The 17,474-nt window shown below is 43.8% G+C and overlaps 2 protein-coding genes across 4 annotated transcripts; one reads left to right on the top strand and one right to left on the bottom strand.

Moving 5' to 3' along the window:
* Window positions 1–2,435: 2,435 nt before the first annotated feature.
* On the bottom strand, window positions 2,436–2,810 carry LOC136544369 (26S proteasome non-ATPase regulatory subunit 1 homolog B-like). The gene has a single exon (XM_066536556.1). The coding sequence runs from the start codon at window positions 2,808–2,810 to the stop codon at window positions 2,436–2,438; it is 375 nt and encodes a 124-aa protein (XP_066392653.1).
* Window positions 2,811–9,936: 7,126 nt separating this feature from the next.
* LOC136542366 (bHLH transcription factor RHL1-like) lies at window positions 9,937–16,839 on the top strand. 3 transcript variants are annotated; one of them, XM_066534758.1, is made up of 9 exons: window positions 9,937–10,074; window positions 10,176–10,240; window positions 12,296–12,422; window positions 13,020–13,121; window positions 15,113–15,170; window positions 16,079–16,130; window positions 16,222–16,287; window positions 16,381–16,449; window positions 16,532–16,839. In XM_066534758.1, exons 4-9 carry the CDS (start codon window positions 13,040–13,042, stop codon window positions 16,676–16,678), a joined length of 474 nt encoding a protein of 157 aa, XP_066390855.1. In that variant the 5' UTR covers window positions 9,937–10,074; window positions 10,176–10,240; window positions 12,296–12,422; window positions 13,020–13,039; the 3' UTR covers window positions 16,679–16,839. The 3 variants fall into 3 exon arrangements, with proteins under 3 accessions (XP_066390855.1, XP_066390854.1, XP_066390856.1); XM_066534759.1 differs by lacking the exons at window positions 9,937–10,074; window positions 10,176–10,240; window positions 12,296–12,422; window positions 13,020–13,121 and adding an exon at window positions 13,992–14,261; XM_066534757.1 differs by lacking the exons at window positions 9,937–10,074; window positions 10,176–10,240; window positions 12,296–12,422; window positions 13,020–13,121; window positions 16,079–16,130 and adding an exon at window positions 13,991–14,261.
* Window positions 16,840–17,474: the final 635 nt, after the last annotated feature.

The raw sequence follows: 17,474 nt of genomic DNA, 5'->3' as shown, positions 1-17,474 counted from the left end.
ATTGAGAGATTAGATTCTTAATTATAGAATAGATTCTAAAACATGTATTGTGAAACGTAAACTTATTATGGTTATCTTTCCATAGTACTTGATTCCTAAAGAAGTGCAAGCTTATCTTTCGCGTATCATAGGCATGAAGTGATGCGATAATTGAAGTTGATGTTTAAGTTTTGTATTCAAATTTAGAGTTATATTTTAACTATCTATCTTTCGTGAAAACTTATTTAATATTGATTGAAATATTATGATTGTGGTATCTATTTTAGATAACAGTATGCTCATACATATGTTATCGTGGTATTATTTGTTCCCGTTACAATGCACGGATATATATATATAGGACGAGGCTAAAATGCACCTGGGTGCATTCTATGCAGCAAATGCACCCGACCACAAGAGCGAGCGGCGAGACGCGCGGAGCGCGGCGAGCGGCGAGCGAGAGACGTACCGGCCCGGACCAAACTCCATGCGTACCGCACAGTAGCTGGTCCTCGCATTAACAAACTCCACGTTCATGTAGGCAAAAAATAGATGGAGACAACCAACCATGTGATGCCACATCACAGGTTAACCCACCAACCAGGAAGCATACATGCAGGGAATCTTTTCTTGATTTGAAACAAAAATGCGATATCTCATAAACGACGGATTCGATTTTAAATCCATTTGAACTAGGTTGTTGGAAAAAATGTGCTTAACAAAACGAGATCCATGAAGGCTATATTTGACGAAGTTTTTTTTAAAAGTATGTAGTTGCATCTGTATTGTAGCGTGAGTTGCAAGCACAACTACAACATAATTGCATCTTGGTTGTAGCCTAAGTAGCACTGCTTGCAACTAGTTATAACGTGGTGTAACCCGGTTACTTCTAGTTGCAATTAGTTACTATTCTGTTGCAACACAATTACTACACTGATTGCAATCAGATACGCTTGCAACTACTACTGAATAGTGAGCAGATGCAACCAGATATAATTGCAACTCAAAATTGCAACTTTATGTGATTATAGTGAGCAGATGCAAATAATACACCGAGTTATAACTAGTTGCAACTCGGTAGTAGACAAAGTTGCAATTGCTAGTACACAGATATGCAACTCGTTTAAAAGATAAAAAATATACACATATTGGATCTAGTTTTTTATTAAGCATATTTTTTAAGTACAACACAACAAGCAGTTTGTCAATCAGGGTCACTGTTTAGGAGAAAAATTGTTCCAAAAATTCAAACCAACCAAAGATTCCATGCATGCATGCTGGCAGTTTTTTGTTGCACGTGGCTAACCTAGTTGTTTTTTTGTTGGTACTAGCTGCAACTAGGTACTGTCCAGTTGCAACCTAAGTTAGTACTGGTTGCAACTCGTTACTACACAATTACTATTGATTGCAACTGCACAATTACTATTGGTTGCAACAACACAGTTAGCGGTTGCGTCCGCCGGCCGACCGGTCTCACTATTCAGATGCATTTGCCTGCGCTGATGGTCCGCCATGCATACACACATACACCCCGCCTTCAACCTCGCTCATCAGTCGTTAGTGCTTTTGCCCGCTACAAATTAATGGCACGGCATGGACAACCGAGTACTCATATAATAGATCTAGTGCATGCATGCATGTGGAGAGAAACCCATTTATAAGTGTGCTGGATCGTGATTGCACTTCGGCAAATCTGACAAGATCTAGGGCAACCTACAGTCTAGTACTCCATACAAGCTACAGGCTTCTCGATCATGAACCATGTGACAAGATCGAGGGAGAGCCAAACCAACAAAACAACTGCAACTGTACTACATCATCCACGCAGGAAACTGCATTTAAGGTGTAGTTGCAGACTTGCAGTTGATGCAGAGATCGATCGAGTTCGATCAGTTCTCTGTCCGCATCACGGAGTCGAATGCACAGACGAGATGAGAACAAATCCGTTGGCCGCTATCTCTGCCCCCGTGACCTACAAGTACAATAAGAAGCTGCATTGCCAATTGGCCCTGTCCCCGGTTCACTAATCTAGTTACAACTGTAGCAATCGCAACTGGTCAAGTTCACCAATTGCAACTAGGACAATAAACCAGTTACGACTACACTAGGAAGTCATGCACATGCCGCCATAGTTGCAACTGGGTCACTAATCTAGTTACAACTGTAGCAATTGCAACTGGTTAAGTCCACCAATTGTAGCTAGGACAATAAACCAGTTTCGACTACTCAAACTTTGGCACTTTCAGATGGGAGTTGAGTCCGATGACAACTGTCGGGGAGAAGGCAAGGCTGATGAATTAGGTGAGTGGGTACCAGTACCAGAACTGGGTGAAGATAGGCAGCCTATTCGCTTGTTGGTTTCAGTCAGGGCTTATCTGCCATGGTACAATATTTTTCTCTCACAATAAACCAGCACCAGCCAGGCTTATCAGCCCAAAAACTAACCAGCAAACAGGCTAAATGGTAGTGAGCCTATCATGCTTTGAGTTTGACTTGAGCTTGATGGTGATGTTCCTGCTGCCAGCATCCATGATGCCAGAAGCCAGTATGGTGCCCATTTTGTTCTTGGTGTCCTTGTGCTTGTCAAGAATGATCTTTTCCAACTTGTGCCTGAATGCTCCAACACGTGAATCATAAGATTCATTGGTCTGGATCATCACCATTGCCATGGCAATCAGAGCGCCCTGGCATACAAAGTCAACGACGTCTGATGTAAGAGGCTCCAGCAAGGTGATGGCTTCACTCAATCCTGTTCCGGCACAGGAGATTCCAACAGCTAGAGCTACACCATATCGAACATGAGGACTGTATGATTCTGACAACAGGGACATGATTCTGGGTGTCTGCATAGGCTCGTTGCATTCCTGTTGGGTAGGCCAGTTGCGACTGCTCTAGACGGCTAGTTTTAGCATCGTTTGTACATCAGTTGCAACTCATCCCTTGAACCGATTGCAACTTCCGTCCTATACAAACTACAACCTTGGTGATAGGCCAGTTACATTCTGGTTGGGTAGGCCAGTTGCAACTGCCCTAGATAGCTGGTTGTAGCTCTGTTTGTATAACAGTTCCAACTCAGCCCATCAACCGATTGCAACTTTAGTCATACACAAATTACAACTCTAGTGGTAGACCAGTTGCAACTTGTGTGATATGCCAGTTGCATTCCATGCAACGAGTGCACAAACCCTCTCTAACACTGCGGTCCACGCGCCAGCGCACGCCCGCAGGACCCTCCCCACATTTTTCCTGCCAAACCTGCACTCATGCATGCAAAATTAAATGGACACAACCAACCACATGATGCCACCTCACAGGTCAACCCACCCACCAGCAAGCATGCATGGATGGAATCTTTTCTTGATTCGATTCAAAAAAATGTGATATCTCCTAAACCACATATCCGTTTTTGAATCCGTTTGAAGTAGGTTCTTCGAAAAAAATGTGCTTAACAAAATGAGATCCATGAAGGTTGTATTTGTTAAAAAATAAAGTAGGTAATTGCATCTAAGTTGTACAATGAGTTTCAAGCATGTCTGCAGCACAATTGCAACTTGGTTGTAGCCTATTTAGCAGAAATATTTTCAATGAACTCATGTACAGTAAACAAGCAAGCAAGCATGTAGCAGAAACATTTTCAATGAACTGTGTCAAGTTGGCTCAGCAGCTCACGTTCCTTCATTCCTTGTGCACCAGATGACGCTAGCACAAAATTGCTTGTAAAGTTGCTTGCTCATAGGCAGATTTTTGGGTTGGCTATGGGTGTGCTCAGAAAAAAATTTGCCGTAGGGAGCAAGGAAAATGTGTCAATGGTAGTTCTATTTCCACACCACAAAGCATTGAGCCATCCTCAAGGACTTCACGTACTAATTATGCATTCGGTGAGAGAAAGAGAAAGAAAGAACTTCACTAAAAGGAATAAAAAGAAAAAGGAAAAAAAACTAAAACAGAGGCATGCACACACGGAAGTTGCTTGCGGCAAATAACACTACTGGGAATGCATGCGGTGAGTCTCGGCAGGTAGGCCAGGCATCACACGCATCTACATCGATCAAACATGCGAGCAAGGAATCTATATGATCTCTATGATCAGTACAATTACAACACACCAGGCAGCAGTTGTACACGACCGCGAATCCGTGGATGAACCAATGAACAAAACTAAACAAGAGCCAAGCCAGTGGCAAGCATCCAAGAAGCGCATGCTAGCTCTGCCTGCTACAATGCATGCACGTACCAACTGAGCTTTGTGCATTGCGTGCCTGTAGCACCCGATTTCAAGAATAAAACCAGATACACACTATATGTGAGCCTAGGAAGTCAAATCTCACATATAGCTACAATTAAGGATAATATCAAATGACAATGCTTAATATATAAAGTACTTAGTATAAAGAAGAGATAACCTTAGGCACAAACAGCGGATAGACAACTCCAATCTTTGGGTGAAGATTCCACTCCGCAGGGACAACTAACTGGTTGATCACAAGCCTAACTCCTCCAACCTCTAGCAAACTGGTACCCATCCAGGATTTTTATCCAAATATTGAAAGTAAACAAGCATAAGTCTTCCCGTACTTAACAAGTTAACATGGGGTTATGAAAGCTCAAAAAAGGATGACACTGGTTTACTGCAGTTAGAACTTTTAGTAGGTCAAGATTTTATCATCAACTATTATCAAGTTATGCTTAAGCTCCCGTTTAAACACACATAATCAGATATCAGAATCATTGGGATCATATTATCATCGTATAACATCATAAATAAACAACAATAAGTAACCAATTATTCTGTGAGTTTTCTGGGCCGCTCGTGACCGTAAGCACGGCTGTTATAACAGTTTGTAATCCTCTATAGAGGTTGTGCACATTCACCGCGAGTCGTGATTCCCTTATGCCTAGGTTAATTACTCACATATCACTGCTAAGGTGAGCGGGCGGGGTACACTATGAAGCTATTTCATAGGTTTCTCCAACAAGTTAGGGCTGCTAGGTTTCCTTGGTAGGCAGATGTAGGAACCCCTCTTTCCTATGGCACAAATCCTTCGCGGCTATACACATAAGAACCGAGGCAGTCCTATACCCAATGTGGCAAGCCCCTTTTGCGCCATAAAGGTAACCTCTAACAAGCTAGAAAAGGTCCTATTACTGAGCTAAAGTCAGAGCCATGTGACCATCAGGGTTGCACTATCAGTCCTAGCTTTTGCCGACAGATAAGTCCTTATGGAGGGCCGAGAACATCATGATCGAAAGTTATTTGCTCCTTCGCCCTATAATTCAGTTGTTTAAAAGCAAATTTTACCTTTTTGTTCCATAGAACCATTATTTCATATTGTAGATCATGTATAGTTACGTTGAGCGCTAGCAAACTATCCATATGCATATAACCCATAGGAGAACAAGAAACAGGATAATCAATCACTAGGATGTCCTTACGGGTATCAAAATTTGACACATGCAAATGAGTAATTAATAAATGGTGAATAGGACATCAAGGTAGATCCCATGCTATACTTGCCTTGGTTAGCAAACACCTACTAGTCCTGCTGGTCATCAAAGAACTCTTGGTCATCAATATTCTCCTCACCGTCTGAACACGACCAACACGACAACATACAACATTTTAGGAACATTCATGCAAAGCAAACAATCCTATAGTTAGAACAGTACACCAGCAGTATAGAAAACAAATTAAAAAGTTTATGAAAAGATTCTATGTCTCGCTACGATCACGTCAACACGAAGTTCATGAAAAACGGAGCTAAAACGCGAAAGTTATGATTTAAACAAGATTTCCTATAGCAAATTAATTAAGTAAACCTAACCATGAAATTTAAAAGTTGCAAACATGGTTAATAGTGGTACTAACACGTAGATTATGCAATTATGAAACTAACGCAATTTGAACGGGTCGATTTGGAGCTAAAACGACGATTTTATAAGCAAAACAATGCAGTGGCATTTCTGTAAATAGGATGAACTATTTAAGATTTAAAATAAATCAAATCCAGAATTAATTAAAAATGGCCGAGGACTGCGGGTTCTATTTGACCAAACTCAGGGGTCTCTTTAGCAAAAAGTCCCGCAAAGGGGTATCGGCCACTCAGGGCCTTTGATCACGTGATGGATGGCTAGGATTAAATCAGGGAGGGGAGAGGGGAGGTGACTCGCCGGAGACGAAGCCGACGCGGCGGCACTGCCATGGTTGGCGGCAAGGAGCTCACCGGCGTGAATGGATCAGGCCCTACGGGCCATGGTTCACCAATCCGAGACCACGGGGAAGATGCGGGGAAGATGGCGAGTTCACCTCAAGACAAAACACGGCCGGGGGATGGCTCGTGCGGCGCTCGCCATGACTGACAGCGAGGAGGAGCTTGCCGACGCACTTGTCTAAGGCCCTAGAGGCCACGATTTGACAAATTGAAGGCATCGAGAGAGGGAGGGGAACAAGGCGAAGCTCACCACGACTTCAATCGGGGCAGGGATGAACCGGAGATGATGAATGACGAACAATGGCGGCTCGCAAGCTCGCAGTCTTCTTTGCTGCTGTGGTTTGGTGCTACGGTCTCCAAAGAAGAAGAAAACTGTAGCGGGGGGCGTGATGGGGTCTGGCCCTCTTTTGTAGAGACCGAGGACGCGGACGAGGCGCCCACCACACGAAGTGGAGCGGTGATTTCGCCCTGACGGCGCGCAACGCAGAATGGCTGGAGGTGAGAGGCAGTGCTGACGGCTGGGCCTAGGCTGTCAGCGGCAGGGAGAGGGAAGGGGCGCGGCAACGGCCGCCTGGCTGAGCTGGGCCGGCCTAGGAAGGGAAGAGGAGAGGGCGAGCGACCGCGGGGAAGGAAAAAGGCCAATAGGGCTGAAAGTGAGGAAAGAAAGAAATTCCTTTCTTTTTTCAAATAAATTTTCCAAACTCATTTTCAAAAGGTTTTTAAAACCTTTTAGCATTTGAAACAAAACCACCCATCACATAAATAAATATGCTACAACATGAATGGATCAACATGTTTCTATCCTTATATTTACTTTTAATTTCATAAAAAATATTATTTCCTAAATTTGAAATGCACATATAATTGCATAAATAAATCAAATTTAACTATTTCAAAATAATGCAAATTTTAGGGTATTACAATGATGGGTCCTGCATAGGCCGGTTGGAATCTGGTTGGGTAGGCCAGTTGCGACGCCCTTGGACGGCTGGTTGCAACTCCGTTTGTATACCAGTTGCAACTTAGACCGTCAGCTGATTGCAACTTCCATCGTACACAACTTGCAACTCTGGTGGTAGACCAGTTGTGACTCGTGTGATAAGCCAGTTGCAGTCCGGTTGGGTAGGCCAGTTGCAACTCCACTGGACGGCTGGTTGCAGCTCCGTTGTATACCAATTGCTACATAGTTGCAATCATTAACGCACAGAGGTGCAACGCGTTGTAAAGATAATAAAATATATCAATATTGGATCTAGTTTTGTTAAGCACATTTTTTGAGTAAGATGTAGCAAACGGTTTGTTAATCGGGGTTACAGTTTAGGAGAAAATTTATTTCAAAGAATCAAACTCACAAAAGATTTCATCCATGCATGCATGCTGGCTGCTAGTTGTATTTGTTGCACCTGGCTAACCATGAGTGGTGAGAAGTAGCAAATTAGCTATTGGATGTCTCGGGTGCATGCATACTGGTTGGTTCGCTCTGACTCGCTTACCGACCTGGGTGCATTCTGTACAGAGCCGGTTACTACATAGTTGTACATATAACCAGTTGCAACCCAATTGTTACTCTCGTTACAATCAGATATGATACCAACTCTGAATTGTAACTGAATCTGGTTATAAAGACCAGATGCAAAAGGTACATAAAGTTATAACTAGTTGCAACTCGGTAGTATACGGAGTTGCAATCAGTAACACACAGAGATGCAACTCGTTGTAAAAATAATAAAATATATCCATATTGGATCTAGTTTTGTTAATCATATTTTTTGAGTAAGATGCAACAAACAGCTTGCTAATTGGGGTTACGGTTTAAGAAAAAATTTATTTCAAAGAATCTAACCCACAAAAGATTCCATCAACACATGCATACAGTCTGGTGGAATTTATATGCAACGTGGCTGTGCATGGTAGGTGAATGATACAAATTAACTAGGACGCACGCATGATATTTTTCGGAGTGACAGTTCACGTGTGGGAGGCGCGCTCGGATAGTGGGCAGTTCACGTGTGGGAGGCGTGCTCGGATAGTGGGCTGATTCAGCCGGTTGCACGGACTAGGCGCACCGGTTGGCCTGGGTGAATTCTGTGCACAGAATGCACCCAGGTGCAATATAGCAAAACAATATATATTGTTTTGCTATATTGCACCTGGGTGCATTTCTATAATATATATATATATATATATATATATATATATATATATATATATATATATATATATATATATATATATATAGAATTACTATCCTGTAGCTGGCTACAGAATAACTTATTCTGTAGCCACTTTGAGTTACGATAATTACTATGTTAATTTACGAGATTATAGTAACTCCTTACTAAGTGGTTTAATATAACATTATGGTAAATATCCCCATATATTATAGTAACCCAACTATCGTAAATATGTATTGACATTATGGTAAATTAGTATATAAAATTATAGTAAATGGAAGTGGCTACAGAATAACTTATTTTGTAGCCGGCTACTGAATAGCCTCTTCCTATATATATATATATATATATATATATATATATATATATATATATATATATATATATATATATATATATATATATATATATATAGTTGGGTTACTATAACACATGGAGATATTTACCATATGTAATGTTATAGTAAACCACTTAGTAAGGAGTTACTATAATCTCATAAATTAACATAGTAGTTATCGTAACTCAAAGTAATTACAGAATAAGTTATGTTGTAGAACTACTATTCTGTAGCTGGCCATAGAATAACTTATTCTGTAGCCACTTTGAGTTACGATAATTACTATGTTAATTTACGAGATTATAGTAACTCCTTACTAAGTGGTTTAATATAACGTTATGGTAAATATCCCCATATGTTATAGTAACCCAACTATCGTAAATATGTATTGACATTATGGTAAATTAATATATAAAATTATAGTAAATGGAATTGTCTACAGAATAACTTATTTTGTAGCCAGCTACTGAATAGCCTCTCCCTATATATATATATAGATAGAGAGAGGGGGGGGGTTTTTTTTTTTTTTTTTGTATATTCTGTTATTGTGAGCTCACCAGCCTAAACCGGCATCCAGCAGCCCGCCAGGCCTACCTTCCTAGCCCTATATATTCTCCTAGGCCGCCCCCTGGAGCCAGGCGCCGCCGGATCTGGCGACGGGAAGCGGCGTCGACCTGGCTCCCCTCTCCTCGCAACGAGCAGCCCATCCCCCGGCGACGGCGTGGCCACCATAGGCACGCGGCGGCGCGAGCCAAGGTCGCGCGGGCGTGCGGGCAGCGGGCACGCGGGCCACAGGCGCGTAGGGGAGCTGTGGCGTGCGGCGGCCTTCCCCACCACGGCGACGCGAGGCTACGACGGTGTGCTCCCACGGGTCGCGCCAAAGGCGCGCTGGCGACACCTCATCCACAACGCGCTGCTGCGGCCTCGAGCGGCGCTCCTTCCCAGGCAGCGCCTTCTCCATCCGGCGGCTGTGCGGCCGTTCCCGCGGCGACTGCGTGGCAACCCCGTGCGGCGGATGGCAGCAGCGCGCCCGGCCGCGCGTGGGCCAACGGGGCCCGCTCGGGGAGGTGCAGCCGCCGGCGGCACTTGATGCCGCACTGCAGAGGGCCGGCGGCGCTCGATCCCGGCGCCCCCTCCCCATCCTGGCCCGCGGCGGCAACCCGGCGTCGGCGCGGCCAGATGTCCCCCCGCGTCCGCTCTTCCTCCCCGCGTGCGGAACAGACGGCGACGGCCCGGCCAGGCGGCGATGTGTGGCCTGCGTTAGTCGGCCGGTTCCCAACAAGTAGCAGCAGATCACGGTGGCATTCATGCAGCAGGGGCAGGGCCACGAGATTGCTCCGCCACCGTCGATTAGTCCAGTATTGATCGAATCGCAGTACGTAGCTGCTCAGTTTTTTTTCCTCGATTTTGTTCCTATCCTCTCGAACGTATATATAGCTTGTAGAACATTATTTTTCTTCTGATTGTTGGCTGCAGGCATCACTGATTGCTGAGGATCTTCTGGTAGCCATGTACGTGCAGATATGGATCTGCCTATGCAGGCGAGTAGGAAAACAGTTTTCCTCTTGTTGTCCCTACTAGTAGTTTCTAGTGGTCAAATATATATGTCTGCTATGCATGCATGATGAAATGTCCATGGAGCATGCTTGCTTCTTGTTTCTTCTAGCACTACCGGAAACTCGGTGTTTGCCGTCGAGTGTATTTTATCGGGCACTCGGTAAAGAAGCTCTTTGCCAAGTGATGTAACAAAAACACTCAGCAAAATAATAAAACTCGACAAAAGAGGAAAAAAACACTCGGCAAAGTTTGACACTCGACACACGAGAAAGAAAACACTCGACAAAAGATAGGCACTCGACAAAGATAAGTTTACCGAGTGTAGACACTCGGCAAAGATAAGTTTGCCGAGTGTCGTGATCTGATACTCGGCAAACTTAGATGATAGCTACAGTACCGCTTCGTCTCACAGACTTAGAATCCAGTTCATCCACATTAAACCATCCCTGGCCGTCCGATCCTTTCTTCCTGCGCTGGATGCCCGCCACGCTCCCGTGCGGCCGCTGCGCCCCACCTGCTTCCTTCGCTCGGCCTTATCCTTTCCCCAGACCCATCGACGGCCTTATCCCTTATCCAGACCCACCGACGCCCACCAAAAAATCCCCGCCACAGCGGGAGGCGCTAGGCGCATCCGCCCCCGCGTGTTTCAGGCGGACGGCCCGGCGCCACTCTCTGGTTGTGCGACGTAGCGCAGCCGCACGGACGCGCGCCGGCGGTGCCCGCCTCCCGTCGCGGCGCGGTGCGGTGCGAGCGACCCTCGCCGGTGGCCCCCGCAGCGCCTGGCCCCCCCCCCCCTCGCGTCGCCCGACGCCTCTTCGTCGGCCGTCCACTCCGCCTTTACCTCTGTCCTTCCCTCTCCTGACGCATCCATGCTCCCGGCCACGGAACTCCACCCCAGGTTCAAGAACGGCAGGGGAGCGAAATGGGAGCACCCTTTGGTGCACGCGACCTCGAATGCGTCGGATCAGTTGGTGTGCCCACGAATTGTGAGTCCAACCTTCTCTGTCTTTGCCTCTCTAGACGGATTTGATTCGATTCGATCTATCTGTCTCAAACAGGACCTCCGACGGTGCGGAACATTTGGTGTTGGCCTCCAACCGTGACTCCAACCTTCACTCTTTACCTCCGATGTAGCGTGGACTTGCCTGCCTGCAGAGGCAAGGCCGGCATGGTCCCCAACGGCAAGGTGCGCGGCCGGTGCCCACTTGGTCACCATGGGAGTTGGGGAAGAAGCTGTCGTGGAGAAGAAGACTGGTGGTGGCGGCGGCGGGGCGAGCCGCGGGCGGACGACAATGGTTTTTTTTATATTTTTTGAAATATTTTTTGTCGAGTGTTGAATTTAGCACTGGGCAACGTGTTTGCCGAGTGCTCGATAAAAAACACTCGGCAAAGACAGCTTTGCTGAGTCTGTGTTTGCCGAGTGCAACACTCGGCAAAGTCTTTGCCGAGTGTTTTTTTTTTGTCTTCGCCGTGTGCTGTGGACACATGACAAACCTGTGCATTCCGGTAGTGTAGCGGCAAGGTTTATATGCAGTTCAGGGTTCTATGTGATTTGAATACAAATTGTGAATTAAATTGTTTGCAGGGATGCCGGCCACTAGTTCTAAAAATTTCTTTTTTTGCTTTTCTTTTGGTTACTATGGTTGCATGCATAATTTTCTACGCACGGTGAAACTGTGTTTTGAGATCGACCTGATTAGAATAAAAAATTTGTATGTTTTATACATGGATTTCTGTTTAGAAGCTGTTCGTTATACTTGAGTGAAATGTTTGAATTCTACTTACTGTGTTTAATTTCTATGCGTCCACTCAACGATTTAGGGGAAGCATGTTAGGCCTGCTCCTGGGTTTTTGGCCATGATTTTTAATGTAGCTGATATTAATTTCACCAATTTCATCAATAGGTTTTTGCGCATGCTAAAACGCCTTTCTATGCCTTTTCTTGCCGTTGTAAGGATTCTGCACCTGCTAAAACACGTTTCTATGCCTTTCTTGCTGTTGTAAGATTTTTGCACCTACTAAAGCATGTTTCTATACAGAATCGCACAGGAGAGGCAATGTCTCCCGTCCACCCGGCCGCGGCATCCCTGGTGGCGGTGCAGTCCACCCCTCGGCGACGACTACCCACCCCACGTGGCGCCCCACGACGCGGATGAATGTGACTATGTGAGGGTCCTCCGATTTTTTGCATGTGTTTATTTCTCGATTTTTTTAATCTGCTCAAGCCACTAAAGGATCTTATGCATGTGTGTCACTATTTTTATAATTTTTATGCCTTTGTGCAACTGTTTTTATCAATATATACGAACAGCTAGCAATGCAAGCAAGCATGTTTTATGCGAATACATGTTTATGCAATGTTGATGCGTCTACTAGTTCGGTAATCTAGCGGCAAGGTTTCTATGCGCCCAGTTTTAGGTAGAAGCATGCAGGTGTGAGTTTGGTAATCCAGCGACAAGGTTTCCATGCAGTTTAGGAAGAAGCATGCAGTTGTCACCAATTGCAAGCTTCTATTTCTTATTTTCTTGTTTTTCCTCTAATCCGTGCGTACTCAATTATAGGCTCAATTTAATCGTTAAGTGTGCTTGCTGCTCCTAGGTATGGATCAGTCCGTAAGAACTCATGCTTGTGTGTTGCTCGCATACTTTCTTACTGTTATCATTGCTTTTTATACGACTGCCTGTTTTTTAGGGCTTCTAGAGGACATCAAAGCCGCATCTTGATTTTATTTCTGCATTTTTTTGCCGTATGTGGACGATGAAGATCCAGCAACTGGTGACTACATGCTTATATATACTCGGATCGCTCGTGGCTTCCATGACATGACCGCGAGGAGGTATTTTTCTGGGAGGACATCAATGCATGGTGAGAACGTCGATTAATCTGCATAAAAAATTGTGGCCCATTCTTGATCTTTTTGCTAGCTCCAGTAGTCCAGTTTGCTTGTTGATTAATATGCATAAAAAATTGTGGCACAATTTTTTCTGGTTTTTTACAGTATTCTCATTCCTGGTTTTATATGGATTTGGAGATGTTGCTAGCTTGTACATTGATAGCTATTGGATTCTTTATTCTTTTTCTTGATATGATATGATAGTAGGTTAATAATTATTTTCTATGCTTGCATCTTCGTTCTTCTAGTATTTGCATGGCTAAAACTATACACTACTGGAAACTCGAATATTTCTATGGGTGATGAATTTTTCTGTGCGTTTTTTCGGTACGCATAGAAAAATTATGATTATTCTGTTGGTTCCAAAATATCCTAACAAAAATACGAAAAATCACAGAATAATTGTATGATTTTTCTGTGCGTGACAATAGACACACGGAAAAATAAGAACTCACAGAAAAATGCAATTTATTCTGTCGGTTTTTTAAAAACGCACAGAAAAAATATATACACGCACAGAAAAATGTTATTAATAAAATAAATAAAAAAAACAAAGAAGTGCTAACTTTAACCCACCAGCCGCTGCCCCCAAACACCCGCGAGCGCCCCCTCTTCCCCTCTCCTCCTGCCCCCAGCGCCCCTCCCCCCGCCGGAGCGCCCCCTCTCCTCCCGGCCCCCAGCGCCCCTCCCCCCGCCGACGCAGCCTCTTCCCCTCTCCTCCCGGCCCCCAGCGCCCCCTCTCCTCCCGGCCCCCAGCACCCCTCCCCCCGCCGGCGCCGGCCCCCTCGCCGGATCCGCCGCCCCTCCTTTTCCCGACGGCTCCCTCGCCGGATCCGCCACCCCTCCTTTCCTCGGTGGCCCTCCTTTCCCCGGCGCCCCCTCCTTTCCCCGGTGGCCCCTCCTTCCCCGGCACCCCCCTCGCCGGATCCAGCGCCCCCTCCTTTCCTGGCGGCGTGGCGGCACGGACGCGGCATGGACGGCGACGGGAGGCCCTTGGCGTGGTGGCCCAGCACAGCGACCCCAGGCACGGCAGCGCTGGCACAGACAGGCCCTGGTGCGGCAAGACCGGCGTGGCGGCGGTGCGGATCTAGTGGCGCGGTGACCCCAACGAGGTAGGCCCTCCTCCTCCTGGATCTAGGGTTCCAGCGAGCTATAGCCAATCATATAGATCTGGAACATTATTAAGAGTAGGTTTCATGATTTGAGTACATTTTATAAAATCCTTAGAGGTTGGCAAAGACAACAATAATTTTCTTGACTGATATCTGCTCAAACTGTGAACTAAACAAGCATTATCCTTGGCTCTGAATTGCATTGAAAGTAGGCATTATTGATAGGACTATAAACTGTAAAATCAGTAGTAAGAACCGACTGCTTGCACTTGATAAATATGAGCTTATTTTATTTCCATATAACAATCTGATTTGAATATGTATGATTCACTTGCAAGGTGGTTAGCAATGTCAAATGGCCTGTTTAGAAACTTATTTTATTCACTTGCAAGAGTATGTTAGATTGACAATACTACTATGCTTATGTGTCTACATGCCTATCCTGCTGAAATCCCTTATTTCTTAGGAATAATTTGGATGTTTTTTTTGTGAAATCGCTAATTGGCGTAGCACCTCAAAGTGTGATTCTCTCAACATTTGACTTCAATAGGATGCTCTCTGATTTGTATCATAGTTGTCTTTAGTGTTTTTCTTAGTGTATGGTAGATGTGCTGATACAAGCATTGCTGATATAAACCATGCAGTCTAGTGTGTCATGCTGTTGTACTTAGGTTTGCAATTTGACATCTAAAAGTATTTGTGTGAAATGGTTGAGTATTTGTGTGCATGCTCCATTTGGTTTACTTCCATTTGCAATGTGTTCTGATGTCCTTATCTGTGATGCCATGTCTTCATTTAATAGAGAATGATATAGTGCACTGACCATTTGTCCAAAATCTGAACACTTTTAGGCATGGGAATGAGTTTGCACCTACTGTCGGATTCTTTCTCACTACACACCCATCTGAGGTACTTCTTCCTATTGGCCTGAAGCATGTGTATTGACTGCAGAGAGGTTATTTGTACCGAGTATTCTTTATAGGATTAAAATGCATTCTATTCTTTGAGTTATTGACAGTTCATCACCTGTATGCTAAGGAAAATTGTCATTTTTTATATATTTGGGATGAACCGTTGAATTGATCAATAAATCTACTAGATTATGACTCATGTTTCTTTTATTATGTTTTGGTAGGAGGTATCAAATAAGATAGTGAATCATAACGTAATATGCTTTATAATTATCTTAACCTTCCATTTTTATACTTTAATTTTCAAGCATTTCTTTTATTTTCACTTACTAAATAGAAAAGATGCATTAGCTATAGTATTGTGCAACTAGTTAATCCATTTGAAGTAATGCATAGCACATTCTTTTGTTTAGGTATATAATTATTCTATCCTGCCAATTTCCAAACTGTATTGGTTTTTCTTTTTAATCCTAAATTATAAGGCTTGTGCCTAATTTAGATGCTTGTTACCCTCTTTTTCCCTTGTTTATTTTGTTGTGTCCTAAGGATTTGTGCATAACACCCAAACATACTTTCAACTCTAAGCTTTCAGCCAAATTAATTGAATAGGAGGGGGAATTCATGTCATTTCTTTTCTGGATCTGTCAATTTGTAAATTCTTAACCTATGTCCCTGTTCAAATTTTCCTTTTGACAGGGACAAGAGGGAGTACAAATTTTCCTTCTATAGGATGAATACAAAAATAATAACAACAATAAATGTTAATATGGAAACTGATATATAAAAATGCACTTGGAAGTGTGATAAAATAATAGAAAGCTAGAAGGGAAAAATAATCGAAGTTAAAAGTAACAAAATCCATTCCATGCTGAAGATTCAAGTGGATAAATGTTTTTTTTTTGCCAGAAAAAAATTTCAACTAAAGAACTTACAGGAGCTCGTTCCAAACTCCAACAGGGTACTCGATTGCATCCTCTTCGACTATTTCTTGTCAAAGAACAGTCGAATGTAGTACATCAGTTTCTGAAACCTACGTTTATCCTGTGCAGACTGACAAGGCATCCATTCTTGAAGAGATCATCGAATACATCAAATTTCTCCAGCTGCAAGTGAAGGTTCGCTCACCACCACCACCATTCCTCTGTTCCATGTTGTCTGGCTTACCATCCTCTCGTCTGCTGATATGTATTGCCTGTCTTTGATTGAAGGTTCTTAGCATGAGCAGGCTGGGCATGACAAAAGCCGTCGTCTCGCTCCTGACGGAGTCTCAGACCGAGGTAAATCACATCACGCGAGCCTGAATGAACTCAGAATACATTGTGCGCGCTTCTTGTGACTGGGCTGCTGCTGGCAATGCAGAGCTCCAGTGGCGTTCTCCTGTCCCCGAGGTCAGGCTCAAGCTCAGGCAGGCAACGAGCAGGCGGAGGCAGCCTATCGTCGTCTATTTTTGATATAAGTGTTGACTCCATTTATGGTGAACTACTGATTTGTGTATTATTTGAATGAAACCTTGTTGGTCATGCACAGAAAGTACTGTATGAAAAATATATATTTTAATACGCTGTTGCTATTGTTTTAAAATAATTTTTTGTGTGTGTTTAACTCTTTTTTCCTGTGAGGCTGGCTACACAGAAATATTTTTTTTAATCTGGGCGAAATAAATTTTTCTGTGAGTTCACCTAGACCGACAGAAAAAAAACATGTGTTTTTCTGTGCGTTTATTTCTTTTTTCTATGTGGATTAACACACAGAAAAATTAGTTTTTAATCTGGGCGAACACAATTTTTCTGTGCGTGTGAGACCCATAGAAAAATTGTTTCTGACAGTGAACCCACAGAAAAATTCGATTTTTCTGTCATTCTATTTCTGTGTGTTATTTTCTGATGGTACACCGTCAGAAAAATATTTTTCCATGGGTATTCGAATTTTTCCGTGGGTTTTTGCACACACAGAAATATTCGAGTTTCCAGTAGTAATAACTTAGTATGTATTCTATACATTGTTAGAATAAATTTGTATATATTGTTGAGTAGTTATCTATACATGTGGGCATCCCAGTGGCGGCGCATCCCCATCCGTCCCTAGCATGGTCATGGTGTGCGTTGGTCTACCAACAGAGGTGAGTAAAAAATTATTTATTTTTTCTCTTTCCTTTGGTTACTATGCTTACATGCATAATTTTTACGCGTGGTGAGACTATGTTTTGGGACTTGATAAGAACAAAAATTTGTATCGTTCACTATCTAGGCTAAAGGAGGCCATCGCCACGGTCCTCAAGGACTTCCTCCTCGACGATGACAAC

Source organism: Miscanthus floridulus, chromosome 3 (genome assembly GCF_019320115.1).
Source record: "Miscanthus floridulus cultivar M001 chromosome 3, ASM1932011v1, whole genome shotgun sequence".
NCBI lineage: Eukaryota > Viridiplantae > Streptophyta > Magnoliopsida > Poales > Poaceae > Miscanthus > Miscanthus floridulus.
The sequence above is the reverse complement of the archived record's forward strand: the minus strand, read 5'-3'. Positions and strand labels throughout refer to the sequence as shown.